The following is a 22054-nucleotide window of genomic DNA, read 5'->3' as shown; positions in this document are numbered from 1 at the left end:
TGAGACAATAAGGGTAAACTTTCAATAACGTTATGATATTTTTAAGCCATTTGACTGATTTTCAGCCATACGTGCCTGGCGCGTATTCCGCACCGAGAAAATGTTAGATGTGCGCGCCTGGCGCGTATATCGCACCCAACGTGTTAATGTAACGTCCCGCTACGGTACGCGGTACGTCTCACTACTCCGGAAGACTTGGAACGCTTTTTCCGCATCTCTACTAGTTTCTATACCTACCTATATATTTTCCCTTCCAAAGTGATTTTGGGAAAGGCTTGATCCCCTTTTCACATTATTCGCTGTAATCTTCTTAAAAAGGCCTTCGTTTAGTCGCGTTAAATCGAATATCCCATGTTCCATCTGGCCCGCTTTAATCTCGTCCTGACTTAATTAAACTTTTTAACTTACGTTACGGAAAGCGCAAACAAGTCTAACATTTTCAAAGAACATTTTGTTTTTTAGATCTTTAAACATTTCTCTCATTTCCGTTTCTATATTTGATTTAGGTACAAAGACGGCCAACAGCGATCTTAATTAAAAGAAATCTGTTCTTCCCTTTAACTTTACCCAATGGTGCATTGGGCGCCGAATAGGTTATATACGGTGTTAACCTGTTCGTTGATCATATGAAGGCGAGTGATCAGTCCTGCGCTCCAGATTCTCGGATCTAGAAATAGTATTTATAATAAGATGCAGATTGAAGGACATTATTGCTACATGGAAAAGAAAATGGAGATATAATAGTAATTTGTCAGGAAAAGGATAACAGTAGCAATTTCTAGGGTATTAGGTGTTACATATCCGCACTCATACAACGTTGTGTAAGTTTTACGCTACTTTGTATCTACGAGACCCTTGAGGAAACGATATATCGATATGGTACAAATAAATATAAATGTTTTTTTCACTCTAATATTTATTCAATATTACCCTGGACTGGTATCTGAAGTCTGAAGGGCTGATCACCTTTCCTTCATCTATTAACGATCAAGATAACACTACGTTTATATGATGCAGTGCCCTTCGAGTGTAGATAAGGGTTTGAAGAAGAATACATTTTATTGAGAATTTTTTATACATTGAGATTTTTATGGCAATGTACGTATAGTATTCGGCATCACACGTTGCATTAAAAAGTTGTTTCACAGTTTTAGGATTTTTGCTCCGTAAAAAAAGTGTATTTCCATCATTATATTGGGCGGTATGATAATGTTGTTTTCCATTTGACTATAATTATTATGAGTTTATAGCCATATTGTTTGAAATGTGCGCTATTTTGTTTGTGTTCGCTTAAACCTGCCTAACCCGGAAGCCCTTGTACTGTTTCACTGCGGGGGAATTACGAAGCCCCGTATTGTGTCCACTCCAGCCGATAGTGCGGACTATGGATACTAGCATCATTATCAGGGGGGGGTTTACCCATCCCCCCCCCCCCCCCGAGGACACATTAACCCCGATTCTCCCTCGAAGGGAGACACGACGCCCTGCGTGTGACACGATTTGCACATTTTTCTCCACAGCCGACAAAGGAACGCGAATTTGACGCGATAATCGCGAGGAGTGCAGAAAATGACATCATTAGTCGGACTCTATTCCAAAACTACCTACCTCTTTATTTATGGTACATATTTTATTTCTGAATTCTTCACCAGTCTTTAGCTATTTTTTTCTTTTAACCCTTATACGCACCTAATGGCGCATAGGGCACTGCATCGTAGTGACGCAGTGTTACCTTGATCGTTAGTTGCATGAAGGCAAGGTGATCAGCCCTGCGCTTCTTGTAGCAGTCCAGGGTGATATTAAATAAATTTGAGAGTGAAAATCACCCATATTTATTTTGAGTTCACAACGGTTGTTGGATCGATTTGAAAAATGTAAATATTACATAAAAGTCTGTAAACAATAATAATTTTAAGACTGTAAGAGCTTGCTACATTATACCGCGAGCTAATTACCCGAGTGGATTACACTCGAGTCGTGTTGTAAATTTATTCCAAATTAAAACACTCGTAAGAAAAAGCTAGTGTGCGCGGATAATTCAGTCCCGCCATTGTGTCCGTCGCTTTACTGCGACCGCACTAAAGTTGCGGAGCTTTTTTCTCCCGCACTCCCGCCCGGACGGAAGTTCTCATTGTTACTCGGCATGCAGTACCCGTCCCCGAAACGTGAAACTTTCTGTACGTGAATGCAAATATTTTCATTATGTTGTAAAATGCCCGGGAATCGCGTACTTTATCGCGGTGATTCTCTGCCGTTTTCTTTAGAGCATCTTTTCTAGTGAATATAAAGTAAATATATGATAAAATATATATGATATATATGATAGAAGCGGTATTTATGAAATTTCTTGCGGTGACTGCGATAAAAAATATATTGGCCAAACTGCGAGAAGTCTAAGAATTAGAATAAGAGAACATCGCCGTGGACTAACAAGTAATTATTTTTCGGAATTTGCAAATCATATCATGGAAACTAACCACTCATTTGACTCTCATACACATTATAACACTCTGTTACAAATAAAGGTCAAGTCATGAATAATTTAGAAAATTTAGAAACATATAACAAATTAAATTCAGATAAAACATTAATTAATAATATACTGTTTCAAAATACGTCACCATTATTATCAATGTTTCCTTTTACAAAAAATCTTGTTCCTTAACCCCCCTCCCTATATTTATTAACCTATATATACACCTAAATATATTTTTGTTCGTTAGTTTTAATTTGTACCAGAAGATGAAAACATCTGTCGTTTTCGAAACTAGTCGTAAATAAAAATAAAATTCATTAAAGTGGTATATTCAAGTGTTTAATTTTAATAAAATATAAAGTAAGCTTTAAATAGAGACGCATGAAAAAGTTCTCCCGATTTTTTAAAAATCGTTTACAAGGGATATGATTAGGTTGCCTTTCGCCAGAGCCCAAGCCGAAAAAGTTTTCCCGATTTTTTAAAAATCGTTTAAAAGGGATATGATTAGGTTGCCTTTCGCAAGAGGACGCCCACGCCAATAAGTTCTACCGATTTTTAAGGTCATAATCGCAACAATAAAATTAATTTATATTCCGGCAATGCATAGAGCCGGACGTCAGCTCACGCCCATTTTTTTTTAGAATTTAGATTGGATTTTTTTGTTGTTTTTAGAATATAAGTATATGTTGAATTTTTTTTTTTAACTCCTTACCTTTCAATAACTGTTTTCTTTTCGAAACCACATATTTATTTCGAAGAAAAACTTTTTCTTTCAATACAAAAACGGTGCTTTAAAATAAACAATTACGTCAAAAATGTTACCTGGGTTTGAAGAAAGTTAGGTTGCTATTTTAACAAATACTAGGCCTTAAAAATCGTTTAAAAGGGATATGATTAGGTTTTCTATCGCCAGAGGACGCCCGCGTCACGAATATCGTTGCGACTTGCACGAAGATATGGGCTGTTCAACATATGAGGAGCTGAAGAGGGTGGCGCATGATATACCGGAATGGCGAAGGTTTTATTTGTTGCTGCAAACCAATCCATAAGAATATATGTTGTGTATCTTGGGAAGATAGATTTTTTAAATAGAGTTTTTTTTTCAGCCTGACGAATCAGGTGGTTGCCCTGAAGGAGATCCGACTGCAAGAGGAAGAGGGGGCACCTTTCACAGCCATCCGGGAGGCGTCACTACTCAAGGAACTGAAGCACACCAATATTGTAACACTGCACGATATCGTCCACACCAGAGAGACACTCACATTTGTTTTTGAGTTTGTTGTAAGTATGATATTTTTATTTCCCTCGCGGAACTCTTACACTCCTACAGCTTAAACAAGCTAGTACGAGCACAGGTATGCAATCCCTAGTGCCCTAGCCATTGCTGCTATTCTCTTTTTCTTATCTATTATTCTTTCTTAATTTTTTTTCCATATAGCAGGAGTTTTCTTCGCTCTGATCCCTTTCGCCTACATTATCTGTATCCCACCATAATGTCACCTTTTTTTCTCAATATATTTATTAAATTATTTGCTTTGTTCATCACGGGTAGATATAATTATGATGGTGCTTGATGCACCATGAATTTTTCAGCAAAAGTTGTCATATTTTGTTTATCTCACAAGTCTCCATCGTCATAAACAACTTATTAAAACGAGTAGGAAAACCGTTTGTGTCAATAGCTATGTTCTATATTCCAGCATCATGAGCACACAAAAGTGGGACATTTTAACACAGTTATGGCAGTTAAAAGGTTAATGTAATGTCTCGAGTCCACAGGGAGTCTTACCCGGGATGTCATGCATGGAAGCCAAACACGCTACCCATTTCACTTTTTATACAAAATTTCAGTTCATACAAGGTCATATATACTCTCTTGTTGTAGTGATTAATTTTCTGCAGATCTGACTATATCCATCAGGCATGTCAATATATCTGCATACGAAACATACATATGTTAATAGTGAAATCATGATAAATAAAAACTTATGTTTTTAGCTTCTCATATGAATTTTGTCAGTTGGGCTTGACCGCATCCGACATCAGACAAGATGATACATGGTTCTATGCTAGATGAAATATAATAATAACTTGGATGGCTTGACTCTGGCCAATGTCTGATTCCGATTCTTCAGGTCTTTGGACACCTTGCGCGTGGCAATATGGATAGCCTGGTACCGTCAATCCAGGTTATCCAGGCTAACAGGCTACCAAACACAACCACTTGGTTGTGTTTGATAGCCTGGAGGGGAAGAGAGGGAGAGGAAGATCTCCACACGATGGACCGATCAAGTCTAGGTAGCAGCAGGCACCTTGGTGGTTGGAGCGCTATGTGCAGTGAAGTCATGGGATAACTGAAGAATAGTCTTTGCTTTGACAAGGGTCACAATCCTCAGTAATGAGGAATAAGACGGAGAAGAGAGGGATCAAAGAGTAACAAAAATTTGTATGTTTTTAGCTTCTCATGTGAATTTTTGTCAGATGGTCTTGACTGTATCCGACGTCAGACAAGATGAGGGATGCTTCTATGCCAAACAAAGTGAATAAATATCATTGTCAATTTAGATGAAATATAATAATAGCGTATTTATGATGTCAGGACACGGACCTATCGCAGTACATGGAGCGGCACCCGGGCGGGCTGGAGGCGCGCAACACGCGGCTGTTCCTGTTCCAGCTGCTCCGCGGGCTCGCGTACTGCCACCGGCGCCGCGTGCTGCATCGCGACGTCAAGCCGCAGAACCTGCTCATCAGCGCGGCGGGCGAACTCAAGCTGGCCGACTTCGGGCTGGCTCGCGCCAAGAGCGTGCCCAGCCATACCTACTCCCACGAGGTCGTCACCCTGTGGTATAGGCCTCCAGGTCAGTATGTTATATTATTAGGTCACGCAACAAGAGAGCCCTCTTCAAATTCCACATTAAAGTAATACCGATTTGCAAACTTAACACACTTCGGACGGGAAAGGTATTTTTACCCGTTCGGTCGATTGATGCTTAAGGACAGGAAGGGTATATTTTTACCTTCTGCGCTGGCCTGATTTCAAAGGCAGAAAAGAAGCAATTAATCACTGTTTTTATAAGAATATTCTATACTAATTTCTTTGTTAAGGTCTAAACTATATAATTATCAAATCCCGTCGCTAGCAGTCTGTAGGCGTAAAAAATACCCATCCAAAATGTGTCTACTGGTTGAAAAATAACATGCCCCTACTGTAATAATTTAACTGTATCCGAATGTGTATTTATGATCCGTTATGTTTCTAGATGTCCTCCTGGGCAGCACGGAGTACTCCACATCCCTAGACATGTGGGGAGTTGGCTGTATATTTGTAGAAATGGTAACTGGTGTTCCCACCTTTCCGGGAGTGAGAGATACATACGACCAATTAGATAAAATTTTCAAGGTGAGTTTATCCATCGCCTTCACTTTATCGATTTAAATTAAAATCTAATCCAATGGCTTGCAGGATATGGCGAATCAAATTATTTTGCTAAATATTTTGTACACAGAAAATTGAATAATTATGCGCAAGCCATATAGTTTTTTTATTTTGATTTATTAGCCTTATTATTACAAGGTTAAGCAAATTAGTTTTTACTAAGGATTTATAGCATGTTCAGTTTATATGTCTTAAAAAATGATAGTGGATCATATAGTTAATAATAAATGAATAAGGTTGATCCTTAAAAAAAATACAATAGACACAATGAATTGAATATCTTATATCAATCAAGATTTGTCACAAAGGTTCATTTATTTGTCATATTTTCTAAAAATGACACTAAATCTGATCTTTATGTCCTATTGCCTCATAAATTTTTGTCAATTGCATACGTTCTTTTGCACACTCTGTTTTCAATTTAAATCTTTCTTTTTTAAAAACTGGACACACCCACACTGAATGAGAGATATCTTATGATGACGTCTCATCACCTTCACAAATAGAGTGTAGTGCGTTTGTTGGTTATGATTAAGTTGGTGTAATGTAACCATGCGCAGGTGCTGGGCACACCCACGGAGGAGAGCTGGTGCGGCGTGTCGCGCCTGCCGGGCTACCGCGCGCATCGTGCCGCTCCGCACCGCGGGCGCCGCCTGGGCACGGTGTTCCCGCGCCTCCACGACGCGCGCGAGGCGGAGGCGCTGGCCGCGCGCCTGCTGCAGCCCGACCCGCGCGCGCGCCTGCCCGCCCAGGAGGCGCTGCACCACCCCTACTTCGCCGGCCTGCCGCCGCGCCTGTACGACCTGCCCGACGGTAATGTGACATGCATTCTCGCTACTCTTCTCAATTTTTAATTTTTTTTTAATCCCTTATCCGCACCCCAATTGTGCATAGGGCACTACATCTTATAAACATAGTGTTATAACACATGAAGGAAAGTTGATCAGCCCTCCCCTTCAGGTACCAGTCCAGGGTAATATTGAATAAATATTAGAGTGAAAAATCACTTATATTTATTTTACCTCCCCCCCTGGAAATTGAACCTCCAGAACGGTAACTGAGCGTGCTTACCGTTAAACTATGGAGGTGGACTCTTCTCTATACCCTACTGTAATACCCAAAGTTTAATGACTTAACAAGATCCTTATTGCTTCCGTAATATCCAAACCTTAATGACTTTTTTTAAACAAATTCCGTTTTTTTGCCTCCAATACTGTGCTTGCCAGGAAGACCATACAAGCTGAGCGTGTAAACTCGCTCATGTTTGTGCTTGTTTATTATAGCCTTTATAAGCACTTTTTTGTATTATTTTGAATAGGAACACATATGTACGTATTCAATATCATGCAGTGTAAATATTAAGTCTTCGCAATATCCATGAAACCATATAAACAAACAATATTATTTTTAGATCTCTACTTAAAATGTTACAGCCTACCAGGAATAGTCTTACTAATACCTCCTGGCACTTAAAAGGTTATTGGCGATACAGTGAGAATTTTATTCGAATTGTACTACAAAATACTTTGTCATTCGTGGTGTCATCGATTTCTCATTGGTCAGGAGTGCAGATTTATCACACAGCCAGATCTCACCATCGATAAATGTTGTCTAATAGATTTATATTATCCACTGACACTTCGTGATGGAATTGCATTTTTAATTTATTATTAGATTAAAACCAATATTTTTAGCTTTTCCACTTTTTTATTTGACCAGCGACCGGGTTTCGTCGTTACCGACATCATCAGACCAGTCTGATGATGTCGGTAACGACGAAACCCGGTCGCTGGTCAAATAAAAAAGTGGAAAAGCTAAAAATATTGGTTTTAATCTAATAATAAATTAATGTTGTCTAAGAGCAGCCAGCATATTGTTGTTGATATTTAGTAGAGGAGTAGTGTCAAATTATATCTTTAACATTAAAAACCCCCCATGTCTGGATAAATATACAAAGATAAATTGAATTTATGAAGTATTCCCTGTGTCATATATTGTAATAGTGTAATCTGCACCACACCAATTTGAAGGTAGTAAATTTCATCCATACGGGAATCATGATGTGGCCTGTTTAATTCGATAAATATGTGTTAACCTTTGAGTTGTATCACTAAATTTTGGGTGCTTTGCCAATAAAAAATATTTAAAAAATTTATGACTAATAATGGTAAAAATTGGTTGCAGAAGTGTCGATATTCAGTGTGGAAGGTGTAACGCTACATGCGGAACATCGCCACGCGGGGATCAAGTGAGGGTGGCTGTCTCCCGGCGTGCCCCGTTCCAGCACATACCACCAGCAGGAGGCCCTCTGGTGAGGGCACCCGGCCCCCCATCCCACTGCCTGTTCCGAGAGGTCTCTCGCCTCCGACCACCAAACTAATAACGTAACCAACTTCGCCATTTGGTTATTTATTTACTAATTCAAAGTGAATCAATGCATTATCGGACACTGATCCATTTGTCTAGGCATTATTCAAATGTATTTTATACTTACTTACCCATTGACATTGTTATTCCGTATGTACGATTAGAATCCACGTCAATTGCAATACTACTATGATAATTTAATTTAGATCATTATTTTGTGTCATGTTTGTTTACGGCGTTTTATCTAGTATTCTCTAGATAAAATAGTCACTGACATTTACAACTGATGATTTTATGTGTCATTTTACTGGGGAAAATAACTATTTTTTATCATTAAAAGTGGTTGATCTACTACTTAATAAACAAATTTTTAGTAAGGCAAATGGTATTTACTGTCTCAAGACTGAAAAACACAACAAATGTGCCGAAAAATAAATGCATTAGGAAAATTATTGAATTAAAAAAAAAACAAAAAGGTATAACTAAAGCTATTAGGCCCTTTTTGGAGTATCATTTTTTTCATCCACAAAGTTTGTTAATCGGGGATAGATAGCTCAACACCTGACAAATACATTTGTAAATTCAGTGGCGGATCATCCGGTTTGTCTTTTCAAGTACAGGAAGTAGGTTCTTAAAAAAAATATTAAATTTCCTGTATTTATAGAGATAAGACTCCACCACTGAAAATTCCTACAATTGTCTATAAATCCTATTGAATTTATTTGTCTAGTGTGAAGCAAGCTAGAAATGATTTTTTTCACTGAAATGCACCGTTTCGACATTAAGTAAATATTCATCTTAAAAATCCTCATCCGCACCCGATGATGCCAAGAGTATTGCATCATATAAACGCAGTGTTATTTTGATTGTAAACATATTAAGGAAAGGTGATCAGCCCTCTGCTTCAGGTACCAGGAATAAATATTATAGTGAAAAATCACTTATACTTATTTGACCCCCCCTGGGAATCGAACCCGGGACCTCCAGTATGGTAGCTTAGCGTACTGACCATTTCACTAGAGGCGGACAAAATAAGTAAATATTATTTCATGATTGTGCATTAGCAGTTGGCATATTTACCATTTGCTTTAGTAGTTTGTGCTTATGTAATTCTGTATTCTTACATTCTTACCGATTCACTTCTAAGCAAATAACACCTTTAACCTTTTAAACGCGTTAACTTTGTTCCTAAGAGACGCTCGTGCGCGGCTGTATTTTGCCGTTTTTTAAATTATTACTTTTATCATGTATTTAGTTATGAAACGATTTATTTTCCTAAACAAAAACGTTCAATGGGATTCATTGTGCCTTTTTGGTACTCTATAATACACGTGTGTCACATTATTCTTGAAATATATCGTAATATAAACAAATTAGATCGTAACATAAATAAATCAAAGCACGCATCGTGTGTCACTCTTACCCACTGGCGATGCGTAGCGTCGAGAGTGAGACAGATATAGGGCATGATTATGGCGCGGACTAATTACCGACCGCAAGAAAAATCAGGGATCTGTTGTTTTATTTATCCTTGTGATATTACAAATTATTAGTCAGATATTTCAACAGATGTCATAAGGCCGAGGATTGACGTATTATTTTATCCAAAGTTCCACACCATGAAAAAATCCCTCCAAGTTGAACTGAGGTTCGAAACTTGGAGCAAAGTGAAAACACAAACGCTTATGTCAGCCGCGTATGGGGCATGTCCTGTAAAAACACAAACGGTTATGCGAGCCGCGTGGATCCGGTTAATGCTAGTCATAATAATTCGATTCTGAGTTGGGTTACAGAAGTGAGCTAGAATTTTCTATTTAATTCAATATGGTTTTATGCCATACGTGTATTGTTGCTGGTAATCAATATTATATTTTGTGGTTATATAAAGAGAAAAGTCATTTACCACATTGACCAATGATTTATACTCTCATAAGCTTTAATTTAAACGAGAGCATACCTAATATAAAAAAGAGATAATTAATTAAAAAGCACATTTTAATTACAAAATAAGTTTAAATAATATATTTGTATGTAAAATGGCAATCATTACATTTCAAAATAAAATATAAATTACCTTTTTATATAAAAGTATACATATTTATTTTGGACAGCCTAAAGTTATATCTAAATCACAATTATAATAAAAGAAACCTTTGCACCAATCATTTTAAACTTATGGATATCTCTGCTTTTTTGCATATTTCAATTGGTTTTAAAGTAGGTCCTCTTAATATTCCTGTTAGGGCAATGAATTCTATAGTGTGGAATGACCACTAGCAAAAAATCCAAGTTTTTTTTGCAAAATTTAGCGCAGTTGAAACATACAATTTCGGATGTACTAAATTTTGGAATTGTTTGGGTTGTTGAGTAAATGAATTGTACCCATGTGTATTTTGTATTACTGGTTTAAAAGATTTCGAATATCGTGAAATCTTAAGAAAATAAAAATGTATATTATTGAAGAATTTTGTAATTAGAATGGTCATAATATGTATTGTGTTATTTATAACCAAAAATAATAAGAAGCTATGTTTTTTAATATGTATCTTGTATAGTTTATCCAAAGCTAAGCTAATCTTGTTTGAAATTGAAGACACCAATAACAAATTTCCTTCCCTTTGAATTGTGCATTTTATGACATACATCTATTTAATTTCACATTTCCGTTTACATTACTACAGTATTTTTATCCAATTCTTATACAGAATTAATCCGATGCATAATTTGTATATATGCACTAATGTCTCATATCCTTAGTCAGCCGTCCGTTAAATTTAAGATATTTTGGAGCTGTCGATATTGTAATGTGGTATGGTATTTGTATTTCGAGACTATGTGTAAGTAAGAATTCACCTAACTGACCTGAATACAATTTAAATAAAAGAAACAACGTAACCCACGTGACTTTTATTTACTTTGCATATAAATAAATTAGTAATGAATTAAGTTTTACATGCAATCCTCTATTTTTAATTCAAATATCGCTTTTCAAAAATTAAGTACAAAATAAATTCAAGTAAAGTATTTAGTACCTACTTTATTCCAGAAAGACAACTCTCAAGTTTGCATTTGCGCATAATTATTAGCACACTATAATAATATGCTTTTTACATTATTCCCATGTTGTTTTGCAATGTTCGATGAATTTGTTCTGTAGACAATGCAGTTATAATGTCAACGAATCCTGTCAACAAATATTTCTTAACATATTTTATAGCGTAGTGGAAATGCTGCATTGTATATTTATTCTGGTCTAGAAACCGTGTATACGTGTAGAATTTTAAATTTGTGAATGTACGGGAATGCTGTTTCTCTTGTTCTCCGAACTAGTGATCATTCAACTAAAATTGTGCAAATAGTCTCAATCTCCTCGTCGACCCTATAAATAAAGACTTATAACAAATTGGTCTCGGTTCATCGTAAAATGTGATACAAAGCGTGTGATATGAATTGATGAAGAAATTAAATTAAAAAATCACAACCATCGATGCCAATTGTGTTAGTATGTATTTAATTCTAGCGTGTTGTAGGCAGATTCAGTTGTAGTTTTGTATTTTGGATTTGATAGAAAAGCTTATTGAAAGTCTAATGAAGGAATGGTATCCTTGCAGGTTTAACGCACTTAATTCCTTCCATGGTGCTCAATATATAACTTATAGAGGCAGATTGAATAATTAGACACAATATTTCACGATCGCTAGCCTGATTATCTGTGTAAAAAAGTAATGTGGTAATTTAGATATTCAATTTTTTTCATTTAATTAGATAACTTCTAGAAATGAGTGTACTATTTCCAATACATGTATTTATAGAAGCTACCTTCTGTTTGGATATTACTTATAATGCTAAATCAAAATTATTGTCTTCTTAATTTAATTTGGGAATATGTTCACTAAAACAATTTACGTAATAATGCAATTTTATCCCATTTGTTATACATAATGTTATGTATAGTATTTGATGGAGCGATTTAGTCTTATTTTGCCATATTCATTTTGTGAATATAAATTCATATGATTTGTGTCGTAGAATATATTATTCTTTTTAGTTTAATCTTATTATATAATTTCTAACGTATATAACTCCCCGCTCATTTTGGGTTTTATAAAAAGAAAATGTAAACCCATCTTATGACAACGGTATATTACTATATTTGGAGAGTGAATGTATTTTTAAATGATTTTTCAAAAGCAAGCTTCATTACTGAAATGTATCTGAAGTCATATGCGAAAAATGAATTTGTGCAATATACTTGTATTATCGATAATGTGTCTATCTTCAATGGTAAATATGTGCCGAAAGAACAAAACTGAGAGCATAGAAAGATTGAGCAGTGAATATTGAGAATGTGGGTTTTTAGTGGTTATCCTCGTGGTCAAGTCAGCTTTTCTCGAAGCACAATCTAAATTTATATTACTCTATAGTTATAAAGCCAGACTGATCTCCCGAATGTCATAGGATTTTTATTTAAGTAAATAAAACGTTTTTAGCACTTGAAATCATATAAAAATATGTTTTCATACTAACATCACGGCACTCTGCCGTTGATCTAAATGAACATGTTTTGTATTTCGTGCCATTTTATATATTTGCTATTGTAACGCATACATTATCTTTTTGATTTGAAGTCATCTGTAGATGAATGTAGCGGCGAAGTAGCAAAGTCAGTCAGCGTTTGATGGCTTGACAAACGATACAAGTAAAGGAAGAGCTCGGTTTAAAATGGACAAACTTATGAGTAGAAATAAATAAAGCAGATGTCCTTAATTTTACACCATTTCCTACGTATTTCCTGTATACTTCGACTGTAGAGCGAGTAGTTCTGTAATACATATGTAGATGTGAATTAGAACTTCTGCATTACTTAAAATAGATGATTTACAATATTTTTTAATACTTTATCCTTAAATCCATTAAAGATTCAATAAAAAGAAGGAACCATAGAAGTCCATGCAGCAGAGATTAAAGACATGATGGAAGTCAACTAGTTTGTGACAGTCTCACCATTATCAGTTCAGAAACTCTATGTGCCGAATATCTGTCTCTATTCCTTGTTTATTTATAATTTGTCACATTTAACTAATTATATCCAATGTATCATACACAATGTGATTCCATCTTATTGTTTTCCAAATGTAAATCTATTGTTAGTAATGTAATTCAAATAGGAAATAATATTAATATTATGATCTTTTTATATAAAAAAAATATTGTGTAAATACAAATTTTGAACTGATAAATAAATTTATTTCTAAACGGCTAGCATTGTTTTATTTTACGAATATATTATTATGCGAGTATAAAGTTATTTAAATATTACATAGCATGATTGATTTGGGTATGTATGTATGATACATATCCGGGAAGATAAAATTACATATAAAAAACTATTACATACATCATAATGTAAGTCTATTAAAACAAATTGATTAGAATTATTAATATAATAATTCAATCTTACATTATTGCGGTAAAAACATGAAGTTTGGCTGGTTGCATGTAACCTAGTTTGAAAAATACAGTATCATTTATTTTGAATAGGAATACATGACATGATTGGACATAAGTAATATGGCGAGAATGAGAACAGGAAGAATAGAGTATTCTCTCTTGCCTGTATCTTATACTAGGTGCATATCTGAGCAAGATTACCCCAAGTAGTGGATATTAGTAAATCTCTCCGACTCTGATGTGCAGCATCCTTAGGTTAGTCTGAAGAAGGGGTGTTCTGTAGTGGACACGTAAAGTCTGTCAGTTTTATCCATTTTATAGGCACCTGCGTAAAGTTTTCTCCTCGCATCCGGAATCTGCACAGCGGGAACACCCATAACGCTGTTATGAAGATCAATATCTTCCTTCTTATAGGAAATAACACTCTCATTATATCTCCCGAAGGACGCGAGAGCAGTCGCGAGATCCGAGTCTGTTTTGAAGGAATTAAACATTTCCAAGAAGTTCATGATGGGCAAGTGAAACGTATCGGGCTTTTCTAATGTTTTTTGCTTTAAAACACTGCAACATCTATCAATTTCGGTAAAGGTATCCTCGTATTGAGGTGTTTCGTCATCTTTTTGCAAACAGATAGAATTATTTGATCGTTCCAAAAACACATCTTCACACAACACTTCGCTCCAATCATTGTTAATCAAAGAAACTTTCTTTTCTTCTATTTCGCTGTGATTCATCATTATATCCTCTTTTCGTTTGTTTTCCATAATATCTTTTATGTCTCCTATAACATCGTTTCCTATTATTCTCATTTCAGTTCCAATTTTTTTCTCCTCTTCAAAAGTCTGAAAAAATACAATAAACACGGTATAAATGGAAATGAACAAAACAGGTTTATATAATAAAGTACAGCTACAACCCAAATAAACATATACATATTTTTGTTTAAAAATTTATTTCAATTTTAAATTTTCACAAACAATTACAAATGTGGTTCTCGGTTGCCTGAGGAACATTGCTAATACATATCTACAAAGGTAAAAATACCAAATATTCACACATAGGTCTTTTTCTCAGTGTTGGAGTGAACAAGGAACCATGTTTGTTTCAATAGTATTTACACATAAAGAAAATATGAAACATTGTGTTTACCCTTTTCTTAGGTTTCCTAAATACTTTATGCATTTCCCTTTCTGTCCTAGAATCATGATTGTGATTGAATCTTAAATTGATGACTGCCGGATAGTCCTTCAAATATGGATCTGTTGTTCTAAAAAACAAATTTATTGAAAAAACAATAAGAGGTAAACATATTAAAAAACAAATGGGGAAATTAAGAGTAATGTAACAAAGAAGAAAAAAAAACAAGCTGTTAATTTAATCTGATTTAATATAACGCATTTTGTCAAATCAGGTTTAACCAAAACCTAAAAAAGTAAAAATGCACCTAATATAATTTTATAATACAAAAAACTAACTTCAAACATGATGATATCCATAATCATAGATTAAATTTAAACGCTTTCTTAGAAATCCCTCAAAGATTTGGGGTGGTTATAATAAACCAATGTAAAAAAGTAAGAATATAATTAAGTCATGTCGGCCATTATCAAAGTGATTTATTATGATAAAGGTTATTATGTCATTCTACAATGTTATGCCGAGTTGAAACTAGTATTGATCATTTTGTAACAAATGATCCAAATTTTAAAAGTTCAAAAGCAAAATGAAGCTTCTTGAATACCAAGAAGAAAAAAAAACAACAATTATACAACTAAACAACTGATGTTATTTATAATTTATATTTTAAGCTCTAACTTTGTGATTTTCCATTTTATAATTAAAATGTAACTTTGTTTTAAAATCACTAAAGTTACATTTTAATTATATTTATATGATGTTACTTAATACATAATTCCTTTATTGTTTATTAATTCATCTCATATTTTCATGATTTACCTTTAAGAAACATATCGTAGTCATACAGGAGAAAGTGACCAAGTGTATTTTATACAAAAACGTGATCATTGACTATTTGATATCTAACTAGCTTCATACTACCCAGAAAAAAAAATCAAAGGATTTTAAACTTGGGAGTATAATATATTGACTTATTAAAAATGACTAACTGCATTGATGTTTATTTCCTTGCCAAGCAAAAGTGACTTAAATGGCCCTTTTTTACGTTTTAAACATTTTACGTTTTGTTAGTTGGTCACTTTCTCCTGTACGACTACGATATATGTAGATGGTTACAGTCTTATCATAACCAAATCAATAATTAATAATATAAAATTACAATAAAGGCCGAGAGAACATAAAAGATGACGGTCGAATATTAGACTGTTAACATCCATAATATGATATCTATGATTGGAATTTTTAAAAAATTTTATCACCAAATAACAGTGCAAATGATAGCATCCTAAAAGAAAAACTAAACCTATACAAACATTCATTGCAATGGTTGTCAATGTTGCAAGTGTAATGTCTTGTAGTACAGTGGCTTGAATCAAAGGGCCCTAATTTATTCTATGGGAAGGGTTGCAATGCCATATGGAATAAATGCTTTAACTCAATGGGAACATAATATGTATGTGTTTATGTGAAATTAAAGCGTTTCCTAGAAACATTTTGAATGTCTTATTTATTAAATAACGTTAACGTCTGGTATTATTGAGAATTTTTACCTTTGCATTTCTTGTTGCTTGATGGTTAGCGACACTTTAGCGGGACATCCGGTGTGTTCGATGCGCTTCTTTCTCGGGTTCTCCTTTTTCCTATTTTGATGTACGTACTGGTTATTTTGGCAGCGGAAATTTTTCTACAATTGAAACACAGTTTAAATAGATTTTAACTTAAAATAAATCTCATTAATTGATTGGGCAGTCACTTTGTGGTAAAATTTATCCATTTTAAATTAAAGTTTTACCTAGTAAACACGGTGTTTAAAAATGATGCGGAATGCATCGAAACACGTGTCACAGTACATTTAAAGAAAAAGTGGTATGTATTTACTAAGTAAAACTTTCATTAAAATAAATCATTTCCTTTCCACCTCCGTAGTGTAATGGTCAATACGCTCGGCTACAGTTCTGTAGGTCCCGGGTTCGATTCCCAGGTGGGGGTCAAATAAAGAAATTTTTTCACTCCAATATTTATCCAATATTACCCTGGACTGGTACCAGAATCGGAGGGCTGATCACCTTACCTTCATGTGTTAACGATCAAGATAACACTGTGTTTATATGATGCAGTGCCCAATGCACCATTGGGGTGCGATAAGGGTTAGAAGAAGAAGAAGAAGAAGAAAGAATTTAATACCATTCGATGAAGTGATTGAAATACAAAAATTACTTACTTTAAAAACTAGCTTTTTGGATTTTTCACACTTAAATGTCGAGTCCACTCTGTAAACTGTGTAAGTCTTTTGTTCGAACAATTTCAACCAGCGCAGAATGGTGTCTTTGTCCGTAATGTTGAGTCTCAGAGAGCAGGAGAAACAAGGTCGGTTATCTATACTCTCCTCTGCAACATACGACACTATCACCACTCCAAAATCTACCGGCAACAGCTTGACAAGCTGTAACAATAAACCGTTCAATATTTAACTATATTCAATTTCCAAAAATGCATTTTCCATTCAATTTTCATACAATTTGTGTACAGTGAAACCTCTATATATCGTTTTTTAAGGGACCTATTGAAATAAACTATGAATGCAGGATTGAGAGGTCAATACACAAGGAGATACGATCCAGTAAAAATACTGCCCTCCCAATCTGCATAACCATTGGTAGGTTAAAATTCTAAGAAGAATACAAGATTTACATGTAAATAAATGTATTTATTAAAAAAATACAAAGCTGAACAGAACCAAAAAGATATCGAAGTTTATTGCATTGTAAGTAATCTGTGATCGACATTTGTTTTTTTTTTTACTGTTTTATTTAGTATATTTTCGGCTTAGCGAATAATATTGTTTCAGGCATCAGTTATTGAATGTGTAGTAGAAAGTTTTCAATCTTTCAAAGGGTGTGCATGCTTCTGAAAATGAAGTACAGGCAGCGTCTCCTCTTCATCAATATCGACCTTTTCTGCTGTATCCATCAACTTAGCATCACACAAGCTTTCGATAGTTTCCATCCCACACGTTGGAATATTGTCATCAAATGTAACAAAATTTTGAAAATATATGCCGTGTAATTCAAACAATGAATGCGTTAAAATGGTGGATAGAAACGATTTGATGCGATCTATTTTTGTATAAAATAAATTCGGGGTAGAAGAAATAAACGACACATTCGAAAAAACGATTATTCGAGAATTGATAGATAGAGGTTTCACTGTATATGAATATGTATATATTAATGTATACATAAAATTTAGTTTAACCTGCGTTTTATCCTGTAAGCTGCCACTGTCATCTTGAACGTAGATTCCAATTTTATCATGAAGATAGCTGGATGATGCAAGCCCACAATCACTGTCACTGGAAAAATACAGGAGTTCAATAAATGAAATAATCTGTCAACATTTTGTATCCATAAATATGTTAAACATTACACACCTAGATTCATTTTCAGATGGATCATATGGTAAAATGTCAGCAAACTCTTCTTTCACTTCTATTGTCTTCTGTGCAACTGCACAGTGGAGATCTGAATATTCCTAAAAACAAAATGAAAATATGCATCGTTGAATCCTTTTGAAAGAGTTTTCATCCAATAACCATAAATATTAATATTTTTTTGATGCAATATGTATTCAAGCTTATTGCTACATAAAATATCTTCCAATCAAATAAAATTACACTATTAAAACACTAAGGTCAGGTGTTTGTTACGCCCGCGGACAGCTGGTGACGGGATTTGATAATTGTGTACAATATAGTTAAGACCTTAACAAAGAGATTGGTACCATAATATTCATATAAATAGATTAAATAAATACAATAATTCCTTCTTTTCTGACTGTGAAATGAGGCCGGCGCAGAAGGTAAAAATACCCTTCCTGTCCTTAAGCATAAATCGACCGAACGGGTAGAAATAATAATAACTTTCCCGTCCATAGTGTATTGAAAATGGCAAACATTTATACCATTTAAAAACTGTTTGATTTTAATGGGCAGATGGCGTTGGTACAAACAAAATAATAATGAATAATGTAGTACTTGGTAAAATGAATAATGTAGTTGCACAGTAGTAATACGTCTGAACAAATACAAAACTCTATAAATTCATGGATGTGAATGAGGGAAACAATTGATTGAATAAAAGGGACATTATCATAATTGAGTACAATTCCTAATAATATATTAACCGTGTATAGCAGATATATTGCTTTTCAGCATCTATTTCAATCTGGGTACCTACTTAGTAGCTAAGATGAACTGCTCCATGCAATTGCTACTTCTCCAATGGAGACATTGTCCTTGCAAATACATTTTTCTTCTGGTTTTAACAAATTCGCTAACAGAACAAACGCCACAGTTGTCCATGAAGAAAGCGCAGTCTACAATGCATTCATTGTGTGTTTGCTATCAAAGCAGATTGGAAGAGTTCACATTGAATGATTGCACGCTCGGAGCAAGTGGTTGTACATATTAGTTTGAGTTACACGGAGCAATTTATGTTCACTATCAAGTGGGTACCCAGCTTTATATAATTCAAACAAAAAATTACATTTTGCATACCGTAGAATGGGGCTAGTTGAACTTTGATGTGTTACTTGAGCCCAGTACAAAAGATATTTAAATCTGTATTTTGTCTACAATAATGAACGTATTGTGACAATAAGTGTCACCTGTCAGGGAAACAATGAATCATGTTGATACGTTCATTATTGTAGACCAAATACAGATCTAAATATTGTTTTTGTACTGGGTTCAAGTAACACATCAAAGTTCAAGTAGCCCCGTTCTACGGTACTTAAAAATTCTGCTTGGCTAGAAATTTTGGGTCTCATATAAGAACAATTTCTGGCAAATGAAGATGTTATATTGTAAATTATGGTTTTAGTCTTAGTCCATGTTATGAATTTTAAAAGTTATGATTTAATTAAATAAAAACTTCATGGCCTAACGAAACTAAACATAGCAATTAAAAAAAAAACATCTATAACCCATAGTATTTTTTTTACGTCACACTGAAATAAATAAGATTGTTTTTAATGCTGTTTACATGAAAGAAATATAAGATAAAAGCAACTACGATAGTTTAACGTGATTGAATTTACGTGCACCATGATTATGCACCGATCCGAAGAAAGCCAAAAGCACAAGCCTTAAATCTCTTTTATCATGCTAACCGGACTGCCGGACGGTAAAGTTCCTGTAGTGTACAAGCGCCCTAAATGATAAATATTGTACACAACATGAGTTTTGTTGGGCAGATTAAATTTGATGTTTATTAATACCACTCGGGAAGTGGTGGTTAAAATTATCAATAAAATATTATTAAAACGGGAGTGTAAAAAAGGGATACAGAAAGTAGTGAGGTTATACATCTGCCGTGTTTTGAAGAGACCATGGACTACGGGTCAAAATAATATTTCAGCGGCCCCGATAAAAATTGGCTTACTTGCTAGATGGTTAGGGAAATTGAATATTCAAATAAAATTTATAGCCATAACATCAATGAAAAAATACTCACACTGTGTCGTTTCCGCTTTCTTCTTCCATGTTCTTTATAAACATCGCCATTCTTGTCTCTTTTAGCTTTGGAAAATGGAAGCATTGTGTAATTTGGGTAATAAAATCACAACCAAGATTACAGATGAGTCGTAATAAAATTATTAATACATTTAAGTTAGTTGTATAAGGCTGTAAGAAAATATAATAAACCATTAGGATTACAAATTCTTATGTAGTATATAAAACAATAGAAATATAAAATAAATATATTAGAGAAAAAAAAGTATTTTGGAATTATTTAAGAACTATTAATTGCAGATATTAAAAATTGGATCCAACAAGAATCGAAGCCAATGAAAGGAATTAATGTAAACAAAATTATAGAAAATAAATCATACAAAGGGAAAATGATAAAACTATCAGTATGAGGAAGTAAAATAATATATGGCATATTACGTCAAGTATATATAAACATTACTACAATTGAATATTTTTATAAATATAAATACAAGTCTACTTACCGAGTAACGCTAAATATATTTATTATTAAGGTAAAACAAAAGGCAATAACTTGGCATCTGTCATTATTTAGCTCGTTTTAGAATGTAGAAAAAAAAATCAGGTATCACCCAAAATTGGGTGCTTTGCCAAAAATAAACAAAAAAAACAAAAATGTAGAAAAAAATACACAACACAACACATATATAAAACACAAACACATCTAAAAAGAGGTTATTGGTATAGGAGTGAAGTTTTTTCGTGTGAAGACGTATATTTTCTATGGTTTGTGAAATTACGAGGGGCTTGAATAATTTTTTACCTTTAGAAAGTACCTGCCTAGTTCTTAATTTTCAAATTCATTCTTCATTTTCAAATTCTTCTTAATTTTTAAATCTTTGGATAGATAAAAAATACGTGTTTACAAATATTGAAAGAAATCCTCCGGGAGCATGTCAAACATCCGAGATTATAATAAAAATAAATGCCTTTAATCATATTTATTTCCCTTGACCATTCCTAACATATTATTATTATATTTTGATTTATTATTTAGAGTTTAGAACCGATGACAGTGTAAACTAACGTTCTTGCTAAAGCTCTAGAATATTGATTGACCTGGTTGGGGTTATATTTCTATGGCAGTCAGAACGACATTTCTAAAGGCCGCATTCATTTATTTGATTCATTCTTCTTAATTTTTAATGGTTTTTCGCCCTTATAGAGCATTCTAGCCAGTGTCGAGTTATTATTTATTTGATTCAAGGTAAGGCTGCGTTTGTAAAAAAAGGCAATCCAAATACTACTTACGAGTTTTAGGAACATAAACATACTGAAGCATAATTTTTAAATATAAAGAAAATGAGAATTGTAATTTTTATTTATATTTATTTTAAATAAACAAAATAATAAAAAATTAAAATAAAGATAATGAGAATTGTATTTATTGACACAATTCAAAAGGACAAATAAAGATGGGGACTAACTGGAGCATTTCGTTGTAATGTTACTTCGTAACGTCTCTCGCGGCGAGCATTCGATTATGGATGGAGCACACGACTAGCTGTACTAACTATACGAATGCTCACATTTAACGTGTTACGTTACGACGAAGTAGCTCCAGTCAGTCCATACTCTAAAGTAGTAATGAGGCCGCACACGACCCCTTGGAGCTAAAAGTTCGTCCACTTAC

At 34.1% G+C, this 22054-nt stretch overlaps 2 protein-coding genes across 7 annotated transcripts in view; one reads left to right on the top strand and one right to left on the bottom strand.

Annotated features, from left to right (window-relative positions):
• Positions 1–9115, top strand: part of Eip63E (cyclin dependent kinase Eip63E) — a 190530-nt gene extending 181415 nt beyond the window's left edge. For 2 of the 4 annotated variants that reach the window (XM_088274914.1, XM_088274933.1), the window contains exons 6-10: positions 3583–3757; positions 5076–5337; positions 5740–5879; positions 6476–6728; positions 8103–8758. In XM_088274914.1, the coding sequence (XP_088131040.1) occupies positions 3583–3757; positions 5076–5337; positions 5740–5879; positions 6476–6728; positions 8103–8167 (895 nt within the window). In that variant the 3' untranslated portion in view covers positions 8168–8758. Of the gene's footprint in view, positions 1–3582; positions 3758–5075; positions 5338–5739; positions 5880–6475; positions 6729–8099 lie in introns of all 4 variants that reach the window. The other 2 variants (XM_088274906.1, XM_088274923.1) reach the window with 2 other exon arrangements.
• Positions 9116–13507: 4392 nt separating this feature from the next.
• LOC148312656 (uncharacterized) lies at positions 13508–21112 on the bottom strand. 3 transcript variants are annotated; one of them, XM_088274945.1, is made up of 9 exons: positions 21039–21112; positions 20886–20969; positions 20384–20553; positions 18301–18401; positions 18126–18222; positions 17092–17313; positions 16421–16554; positions 14883–15000; positions 13508–14575 (listed from the first exon to the last, which is right to left on the bottom strand). In XM_088274945.1, exons 3-9 carry the CDS (start codon positions 20465–20467, stop codon positions 13985–13987), a joined length of 1347 nt encoding a protein of 448 aa, XP_088131071.1. In that variant the 5' UTR covers positions 20468–20553; positions 20886–20969; positions 21039–21112; the 3' UTR covers positions 13508–13984. The 3 variants fall into 3 exon arrangements, with proteins under 3 accessions (XP_088131071.1, XP_088131065.1, XP_088131079.1); XM_088274939.1 differs by having other exon boundaries at positions 20886–21112; XM_088274953.1 differs by lacking the exon at positions 17092–17313.
• Between the last annotated feature and the right edge of the window lie 942 nt (positions 21113–22054).

The sequence above is a fragment of the Brachycentrus maculatus genome, unplaced genomic scaffold, assembly GCF_059751285.1.
Source record: "Brachycentrus maculatus isolate JH-2025_06_01 unplaced genomic scaffold, ASM5975128v1 h1tg000036l, whole genome shotgun sequence".
NCBI classification, from domain to species: domain Eukaryota; kingdom Metazoa; phylum Arthropoda; class Insecta; order Trichoptera; family Brachycentridae; genus Brachycentrus; species Brachycentrus maculatus.
The sequence above is the reverse complement of the archived record's forward strand: the minus strand, read 5'-3'. Positions and strand labels throughout refer to the sequence as shown.